The sequence below is a fragment of the Sinocyclocheilus grahami genome, unplaced genomic scaffold (assembly GCF_001515645.1).
Source record: "Sinocyclocheilus grahami isolate Dianchi unplaced genomic scaffold, SAMN03320097.WGS_v1.1 scaffold1127.1, whole genome shotgun sequence".
NCBI classification, from domain to species: domain Eukaryota; kingdom Metazoa; phylum Chordata; class Actinopteri; order Cypriniformes; family Cyprinidae; genus Sinocyclocheilus; species Sinocyclocheilus grahami.
The window spans coordinates 492962-503218 of NW_015506306.1; the positions used below are offsets into that span (position 1 = coordinate 492962).

At 37.0% G+C, this 10257-nt stretch overlaps 1 protein-coding gene across 2 annotated transcripts; it reads right to left on the bottom strand.

The window, feature by feature from the left end:
• Positions 1-76: 76 nt before the first annotated feature.
• LOC107567080 (green-sensitive opsin-2-like) lies at positions 77-7008 on the bottom strand. Of its 2 annotated transcripts, XM_016252683.1 has the most exons (6): positions 6562-7008; positions 6286-6454; positions 5758-5923; positions 5541-5664; positions 4689-4692; positions 77-119 (listed from the first exon to the last, which is right to left on the bottom strand). In XM_016252683.1, the coding sequence occupies exons 1-6, from the start codon at positions 6920-6922 to the stop codon at positions 92-94; spliced, it is 852 nt and encodes a 283-aa protein (XP_016108169.1). In that variant the 5' UTR covers positions 6923-7008; the 3' UTR covers positions 77-91. The 2 variants fall into 2 exon arrangements, with proteins under 2 accessions (XP_016108169.1, XP_016108167.1); XM_016252681.1 differs by lacking the exons at positions 77-119; positions 4689-4692 and adding an exon at positions 5158-5293 and having other exon boundaries at positions 5425-5664.
• Positions 7009-10257: the final 3249 nt, after the last annotated feature.

A 10257-nucleotide genomic window follows, 5' to 3' on the forward strand; every position in this document is an offset into this window, starting at 1 on the left:
TATAAGGGATAAATCCAGGAGCGTAAGATAGGGAGGGTGTTATAATGTGGGATTTGAATGATAAGAGCAGACATAATCACTTTTGGGCTAATCACCCGGTAAAGCTTTGGATCTTCGTTCTAAGTTCTTTTGACTTTTTAGGATCATAAAACTAGGCCACACTATTGGTTGTCAGTACAAAGTGAGTATAAACAAAGCTGTATTTATTTCAAGGATCAAATGTAACTGAAATGTGATCATTGTCTGGTCTAGTCCATTAATGATCGTATTAAAATAACACAAAAATTTAATTTGCAGTAAAAACTAGCTTATAAAATTGTTTATGTGATTTAAATTTCTTTAAAAGGGAATACTTCACCATGGCGAATAACGAAATTATTGTCGGTCTGCTCTTCACACAACTTATAATATGACTTCAGAAGATTTAGAATATATCATTTTTTATTTTAAATTGTTTTATAGTTTCTGTCTTTGTTAGATAGTATAGTGGATAACGAACAGAGCAGGAAACGAAGTAGTAGGGAGAAACACAGAAAGAGAAAGTGCACCACGAGGCTTTGCACTCTGATCACTCCGAACTCGGAAACACAATTGCGCTGCGTGACGGAGCGATGACCATGAGGCTATCGGGCACTTCTTATAATATGCCTACACTTCATGGATAATGGAAATTAGCACCGTGACCTATACCGGCTTTGAAAGACACAAGGGTAAGTAAAATAAACTCTTATAAAACTCTTTATCCAATAAACGTAAATCGATGTAAAAGGCATGGAAATTGTTGAAATTATATGGCAAATTTTTAGGTAATACCATACAATAGTGAGCTGGAGGCTGCAATATTGGCCCTGTATCGTTCATGAACAGAAGTGTTGGCCCATTGTTTGCAAAATGACGTTAAAGAAATTCATACAGTTAATGAATTAGACTTTGATTCACTTTAGTAAACAATCGAACATGCTCCTAGGGCTGTAGTACTCGAGTCCGGTCTCGGACTCGTTGGTGTTTGCACTCGGACTTGTCTCGGACTTGGTCATTGGACTCGCCAAATGTTCTCGTTGGTCTCGACCGAGTCCAGCAATATGCTTTTTTTCTCCTTCAAAACAAAACCACATTTGAATGTCGCGCCTGAAAACGCGTGGAAAACGCTAGGCGCGCCGCTTTCTCCTTCTTTCCAAAGCCCTCTGTAGCCTATGGAAGCCCGTTTCCGCCACTAAATAAAAAAATATAATTCTGTAAGTCATAATAATGAGAAACTTTCTCAAAATTATGACTTAGTATCTCGTAATAATGAGAAACTTTCTCATAATAAGTATTCAGTGGCGGAAACGGGCTTCCATAGTAGCCTGCGCTCTATGCTTGCGCTCCAGTGGCGTCTGCCGTTGCTAAGCAACTATGACATGAAGACGCGGAAGTTTCAGCAAAGGATAAATGGATTTGCAGCATTAAAAATCCCTTGAGGTAGCTCTGCTACTAAATTTATTTTAAAAAATGGCTATCCTTGTACAGCTATGATCAGCTGTTTCTCCGTCTTGGCTTAGCTTTCGAGTTTGTTACGGGAAAGGATGAAGCTGATTGGTTGATTCTTGTCACATGACCCGCGGTGCGCTTGCTGTGTTTTGAAAAGTTTAGATGTTTCTAATTTAATTTTCTACCTGTTAGATTGTGTTTTATTAACGTCTACACCTACTTCCTTCTACAGCATTTATTAATATTAGCCAACTTTAATTTCAGCATTCACTAATGCATTATTCAAATTTGTGTTTGTTAACATTAATGCACTGTGAACAAACAATGAATGAACGACTGTATTTTTATTAAATAATGTTAACAAAGACAAAAATAAATAGTGTAATAAATATATTGTTAATTGTTAGTTCATGTTAGTTAATACATTTACTAATGTTAACAAATGACACCTTATTGTAAAGTGTTACCGACTCTTTTTATGAGGTTAGAAGTAGGGCTGAAAGATGAATCGTATTTTCATCGTCATTGCAGTATGAACATGTTATTTAGCAATGGGCACCAAAACGTGCTATGAAATAGCAGATTTGGTGGATTTAGGCGCCAGAGTGCAGAATTCAGCGATGACTCATCTGAACGCCTTTGATTGGCCATTGCATTAATAAACTCAATGGAATCGTATGTTATTGGTTGTAATGCTCACCGCTGTAAAAACAAAAAAACAAACTAAAAATATTTAGTTTTATTTGTTGGCCCTAATATGCACAATTAATTATTCATTTATTTATCACAAGTAATCATCATTGCAAAAAAAAACAAAAAAAAAACTCCACTGTTGTCCTCATAAATGTTTCCTCATATCGTGCAGGATTATCAGTGGATATGTCTGCTATAATAGGATAGATGTGTTAAGGCCAGTTGGAGCTAAACTCTGCAGGGCATTGGCCCTCCAGTATCTAGTTAGGAGACCCCTGTCCTACAGAGTTGTTACTTTGCACATGCTTTTTGATCATTATAAATAATAATGTAAAATGATTTTCTTAAAATAGGAGATATGCTGTCTCTCGCATCACATACATTATCAGTAGTTAAGTATGTGGTCTTGAAGAAGATCCGTTTTTTCTCTCATTTGGACTCGGTCTTGACTCGGTCTCGACTAGTCCTGGTCTTGGACTCGACAAAGCTGGACTTGACTACAGCTCTACATGCTCCTATAAATGCAATATTGGGTTACACTTTACTTGAAGGGGTGTGCATAAGACTGACATAACACCTTCATAATCATGACATGACACCTACATAATCATGACATGATACAGGTCATGAATGTGAAGGTTTTTTATGCATATTTATGACAACTGTCATTAAGTGTCATTCGCTCAGTTATGGCATTTTTAATGCAAAGATGACATTGTTTGAGATGTCTTTGTTATGGGCTATGGTTAGGGGTAAGGGTAGGGGTAGGGTTAGGCCAAATAATGTCAAATCTGAGTCAAAAGCATAGTTCGGAGTGAGAATATGGAGCAACATATGTCCGACCCAAAGTCCAAACGAAATTAGCCGTTAGATAAACAGTGTAATCCGTTGTAATGTGACAGCATCCTTGTCAACCCTTGTCTCCCATTCCACAAAGCCAAGACGAGCAGGACCCCAAACGGCAAAAGGGAACACAGGACGAGCAAGACCCCAAACGGCAAAAAGGAACACAGGACGACGTCGACAACCACCACGAAATCCATCCGTCAAAGATCCAGCCGCTCCGTCCAAAGCAACTGCGCTGCAAACATCGGCAGGTAGGCAGGCGTCAGGTGACCGCAGTGAAGATAGTTTGCGGTTCGATATTCAGATTTAGTTTGGCCCAGAAGTGCTCTGTTGTAGACATGCAAATAATACCACGTGACTCTTCATGATTTGTGAATTCATGTGAAGCGGTCCTACAGTCCGAAATCTGTTTTTTTTTCATAGTGACTCTTAATTTTTAAATGCGTAGCTATAACTCCAAAAGTTGAACACTGAAACCCGTGTCCTCTTGACCTGATAGATTTGTGAATTTTTTCACAGCAAAGCTCTTGTCCGTCAACCCTTTAGTAAGTCTTCTAGTCAGGAATGTGAAAAATAGGCGTGCTTCATGTTTAACGTCAATTTATAATAAACACGCAGACCGCTGAAATACAAAATCACTTTTTTTTAGATTGAGCCTGATTTGTGAAAACTTTCACAATCATATTTGATCGCGTTTAAGGGTTTCTCGTTGCTTTTCCCGCTTTTTTGTGTGTGTAATAATGTCATATGGTGCTGTTCCAATGAATAGCTGTCCAAGCCATTAGGTAGCCTTAAATGAGCTTATGTGTTTAAACTGTTGAGCTGTAGTTTGTCATCCAAGCTAAACGACTAACATCCAAACTAAAGCCTTTAAAGTTTTAGACTAGGACCTGTTCCTAAGTCAAACAGCAAATTGTTCAAAATTGTTAAACGTGACCAGGATCATGGACCATGATCTTGTGAAGTTGCTGCATGAAAGATTGTCAAAATTACATCTTCAAGAACATTGCGATGGGTAAACTTATTTACTTAATTACTACCCTTCTTGGATTCCACAAGGTAATTTGACTGACAGTAACATTATTGGACCATTAGCTAAGGTGCTGTTGTGTTTGCTCTGTCTTGTAGAGAACATTCCTGGAGTTGCATCTGTTCTGTTCTCTCTGCTTCTGTGTCTGGCCAGCAGTGCTTTGTCTGAGCATCGTAAAGATCATATTAAGACATTTAGGAGGAGTCAGAATGATAAGAAATGCTGATGTTCAGCCTGGTCAGCTCTTATTAAAATAAATCACACTGCTCCAAACTTGAATGTTCTGATTCAATACAAGTCAAGTTTAACCAACAGCATTGTGGCATAAAGCCACACAAGTAATTTCATGTTCAGTCCTTAAAAACAGTATATTTTGAAATTATGACATTAGATATTGCAGTAACCAAAACCTGTTCTAACTTTATGATAGCAAAATGTACATATAAGGGGCTATTATTGTTACATACTTGGTCTGCCATTCAAAACACAATACACTTGAGGACCTTTTTGTATGTGAGGAAATTTGTATATATTCTACACTCAAAGTTTGTAAACTCTATCAAAATTAAAGATAAAAAAAACTTAATTAGACAATGAATGTTTGTTGGGGCATTAGCCTTAAATGGAATATATAAATCTCATTGTCCACAATATTGCAGACAGCAGTTTTCCTTGTTGCAATGTCCAGCCTTACTGAGCGAGATGTGTTACAGATGAATTTGTTTGCATTTTAATACTACATGGATTGTGCCTTGATTTAAAAATAGAGTGTGCTCAATCTGCTAATGGTAAACTAATTTCAATAATTTGACTAATTTCATAATGAAAACAAAGACATTTTTAATGCCAATATTTATTTCTATCCATTTGTTCATTATGTACAAAATATACACATTTTAGGCCAAAGATGCTAGCTTCCCAGTTCATAAAAAAGTTCACTGATAACCCATTGCAGCCAAAAAGCCTTTTACTTATTTAACAAATATTTGTGAGTTCACCAGTTTAATGGTCATATAGTGAACACAGCCATATGAGATGCATCAACTAGTTCAACTCTGTTTTTACTTCTTTTCTTTTTTTTTAAGATGCCGGAATTGGTCAATGGCTAAAAGAACATAACCGTGAAAGAAGTTCAACAGTCTATGCTGGAGATACAGAGGACACCTCCGTCTTGCTGGTGGACACAGTTGACGACTCCTCATCACCAAGAGGGTTCTTTCCACAGAAAAGTGTGGTCAGCATGCAGCTCCGGAACTGTAAAGAACAATGTTTCACTTAGTACATTTTTGAGGACTTGCCACTTTTTTTTTATAATTGAGAGAGTAGAGTAAATGGGATGTGCAGGATATGACTTTACATTCCGGCAATTCTGATATATGATTTACCTGTTTGTTTAGCAACACATAAATGATAGGGTTAAATATGGATGAGCTCTTTGAGAAAAAGGCAGGAACAGCCATGAACTGAGCACTGAAAGCAGCTCCCCTATTAAAGAAGATCCAGGCAGCAACAGTGGCATAAGGAGTCCAAGCCACTAGGAAACCCAAAACCATCAGGATGACCATTTTTGTCACTTCCCTCTCAGCCTTCTGGGTAGATGCTGAGTCCTGCTGTTGAGCTGCAGCCTAAGAGGGTAAAATCACCAAGGATGATGTCATTTTAACATAGTATTCCAATAACTGGTGATTTACAGGAATGTTTAAATTGACATTTCATACCGCCTTGACTGTGCAAACAAGCCGTCCATAGGTGAAGAAGATTATGGTGACCGGAAACATGAAATGGCAGATGAACATGTAGATGACATATGATTCATTGTTGTATTCAGGATTCAGGGTGTAGTAGTCTGGTCCACATGAGCACTGAATTCCCTCAGGAATATATCTGTTAAAGAAATGCACCTGATGTTAGGAAATTTAAAACAACTGCAATAATACAACTGCATTTAGTAAATTGTGTACTTTTGCACAATTTTAAATATTTTCATTTAAAATCTAGCAAAATTACTAAGAATGAGAAAGCAATAAACGGTACAAAAGTTCTGTGTGTTCACCTGTGAGAAGTTTCCTTTTACTGCCATAAACTGAAAGTAAGTTAACATTTATAAATATTGACCAAATTAAAAGAAAAGAAAAAGAAAATGCCTCAGATTTAATTGAATTGTTTGTTATAGTAACTACAACCTACACTCATCTATACTACAATGGAAGGCAAATTAATAAGATAGTATATCTTATTAGACCGACCTGGACCAACCAACCAAAGGTGGAGCCGCACATGACAATGCCATTATCCATGTAAATCCAATTCCTGCCAAAGCGTGGTTGGTAGAGAATTTGAAACTACCCATTGGCTTGCAGACCACAATGTATCTCTCAATGGCCAGCACCACAAGTGACCAAAGGGCAATTTGCCCTGTGAAGCAAATAAAATAGTGAGATCAGCTGCACCCAAATTACAGTTCATCTCACTATACGTGATTAAAGCAGTCAGAAAACATACAGTGTAATCATTTTCCTCACCTCCAAGTGTGGCCATGAAGCCCTCAATCGCGCAGCCAGTTGGTCCCAGAGCAAAGTAGCCATTAATTGCTGTGTAGAAAGTTACCGTGAATCCAAAACAAACCATGATGGCACCAGCCACAGCCAGGTTAACCAAAATGAAGTTGAGAGGTTGTCTGAGCTTTTTGTGTTGAGCTGTAACCATCAATGTAAGGCCATTGATGGGTGCACCCAAACAGATGAGGAAGAACATGTAGACAGCAAGCACTTTAAACTGCCATGGTTCAGCTAGATAATACTGCGGATACTCGAAAGGACTCCTCACTAGACCTGTCCTGTTGGACAAGGGGACGTAGAAGTTGTTTCCCTCAGTGCCGTTCATCTTTGCCCACTAGCGATCCAGACCAGGGAGAGGATGCAATCTACTGCAGTGTACCTGCTCTTTATTTGCAAAGGTTGTGTTATATATCTGTCTGAGGTTCCTTATAAGGGATAAATCCAGGAGCATAAGGTGGGGAGGGTGTTGCAATGTGGGATTTAAATGATAAGAGCAGACATAATCAGTGTTGAGTTAATCACGTGAAGCTTTGGATCTTGACACTCTTTTGACATTTGAGATTTTTATATTAAGAAACTCACTTGTCAGTTCAGAGTGAGTATACACAGCACTGTATTTCATGAAAACAATGAGATTGTTGTCTGATGTACTTACACTGCTAAATACTCGTTTCTGTTTTTAGTGACAAGAACACTTAAGGGGGATTCCCTGTCAGATTTAGACATGTAAACTATTATGTCCCATAATAGGTTATAATTCTGGTCTAATAGTTGTTAAACACACTTGTTCTGTAGCATTTTGTATTACAAAGTTAATGGAAGATTATTAGAAAATTTATTAGATTAATTACAATTAGAAATCACTCCAATGAGATGTATAGTTAGTTGCCATCAGGGTGCAAAAAGCCTGGTGATGGTTAAATTGCTTCAGATGACTTTTTTTTCCCTTTTTTTTCTCAAAATGTTGGAAGATGATTATATGAGAATTATATGAGAATAACTCAAAATCAAGAGCACAAATATTTCCAATGAAGAAAAACGTTAAGGATGATTTAGAATTAAGGGTAAATAGTTGTTTCAAATAATATGATGGGATTTACAAATAATAGTGAATGTAATACTATATTTATGTATGCATGTATTTATTTATTCATCCATTTTATTTTATTTTATATTTATTTGATTCTTTTTTCAATATTTATACAATTACAATTTTCCCTGAATGCACATAACTTCAAGGTATAGCTTATCATAAACACTGCAATTTTGTAGTCATTCTTATTACTTTATATAAAATTTGTATATAAAACAATTTTAAAAAAAATTGCGAGTACCACATTCAAGTGGCATACTAGAATTAAGTGTCATGATTAAAAGTTTAATTTAGTCTTGTGATCTCAATTTGGAGCTTTTTGTTTGTGCGTCTTAATTTTACTATTAACCATCAATTAGACCCACTAAAAACAACATTTGTGTGCATGTATTTATTATTCTACTTTTCAATATTAATAACATTTAGGAAAATATATACAGAAAAGCTGGCAATGCAGCTAAATATAATGATATTAATAGAATCAGGCATGTCTGACTCGAGAAGGTCATTATGTGTCTTATCATGTTTCTCACTAAACCATTGGGTGGGTTTAAGCAGTTCTGGTCATGACCTTTGCATGTGATGATGTCAAGAAAAGAGGCTTATGTTTAGATTTAGTGGTGAGCGACCTTGTTTTGAAGCATACAGAAGAGACAAGAGATAACCATGTGTTGAGCATTGCTAATCTAATTACTAATCTACCCATGCTCTGTTTATTTAAAGAGTATAGAACCCAGATATGATCAGTGTTGGGCAGTAGTTACTGTAATAATATTACATTTTGCAGTAACTATTAGTGCAACTACTAATAAGATTGCATCCATAGTTACTTTTGATGCCTCAACCCCTACTGATTTGAAATCCAATAATCCAATAATTCCTAGATTTATTTTCATAATTTCCACGACTCGCACAGGCACATGAAGTCACCAGTGCATCAGGAAAGCTTGGGATATGGAAAAGCTTACATTCAGGGGATGTAAATATTGCCATTACACTGATTTTGTCATGAGAAAAGCTGATCTGAACACAGATGTGTAATTTGTGGCACTACATGGCTTGCCCACCCACATACCTCTGATCCCAATATAAATTAATTTTGATAAAATATTTCATGAAATATAATCATATATGGGTAACAGAGAAATTATAGCTACAATTAGCTTCAAGCTACACATGACAATTAATACAACACTTTTACTTAAAAGTCACTATCAATCACCATTGAGTGTTTTAAAAAACTTCTGACTGTGATCCAATGTAGATTTTGGTCAAATGATGGGGCACAAATATATTGCTAGTAACATTTTCGAAGAATTTTATGGGGAAGATACACAACTTCTGTGGGGCGTGAAGGAAATGTAATGTAAAGTAATGTAATGATATTACATTTGAAAGGAGTAACTAGTACCAAGTAATTTTTGGAGTAACGAGCCCAGCACTGGATGTGATGTATTCCTAGTCTGCATTAACAAAAAGGGATCAGGTCAGGTCTTAAAAAGTCTTTTTTAAAATAACATTTTCCAAAGCAGGGAAAGAAGAGGTATATGGCCCGTAATTATGGAGTTTACAGAGATTGATCCATGTGAACTTATGGTTGTTGAAGACAGTGGAATGAAAAGCATTAAAAGAATCAAGAAAAAACAGTTGGCATAGTTCTACACAAGAAATACTGAGCACACCTCTGTTTTGCTCGTTGATACTAAGGACTCCTCATCAAGAAGCCAAAAACCATCAAGATGAAAAATTTTAAATGACTATTTGAGCCTCTCTCTTCCACTGATTCAAAGTGTCTAATTAGCATGAGCGACTTACCTGGACCAGCGCAAAAATGGGGGCACTGAAAAGCTACAGGTCATGAACTGCATGAAAATGATGGCTGCTATTGCATGGTTTGAAGAGAATGTGAAGCTCCCCAATGTACCTCTCAATGGCAAGCACAACCAGAAACCAAAGATAAACCTGCACTGTAGACAAAAATGAAAAGGAATCACAATGTGGAATCCTAAACACCAAAACATTAAACTAGGTTGAAATCTTCTTACCACCAAGTGTAGCCAAGAAGCCTTCAATGGCACAGCCTGTGTGACCCAGAGCCTTGGGGAGCAGTAGAATGTAACCATGAATCCAAAAAGAAAGCCAGGTTTACCAAAATGAGATTGAGAGGTGCAAATCAGCAAAAACATATCAAAAGCAAGTGCCTTATATTGCCATGAATCTGCTAGGTAATACTGCATATATTAATAAAGGACTCCTTCCCTGTTCTGTTGGATGTAGGAATGTAAAAGTTGTTTCCGTCAGTGTTGTTCATCCTGTTGTGGAGGAGCTATGAGCAGCAGTGTAGCAAATTTGCCAACAGGACACTTGCAAAATGCCCAGATGCCTGTTTTTATACCTTCCCAAAAGGTCCCAAAATTTGAGAAGATTTCATTCATGCTGGAGGAACCAAAGACACATTTTACTGGTGGGCATGCTTGAGGACTCCAATGCACAATGAGCAGAAAGAAACTGAATCCACAAATGACCACAACTGTGCTGAGAAGAACATGTAATGTAGTTGAGTGGCT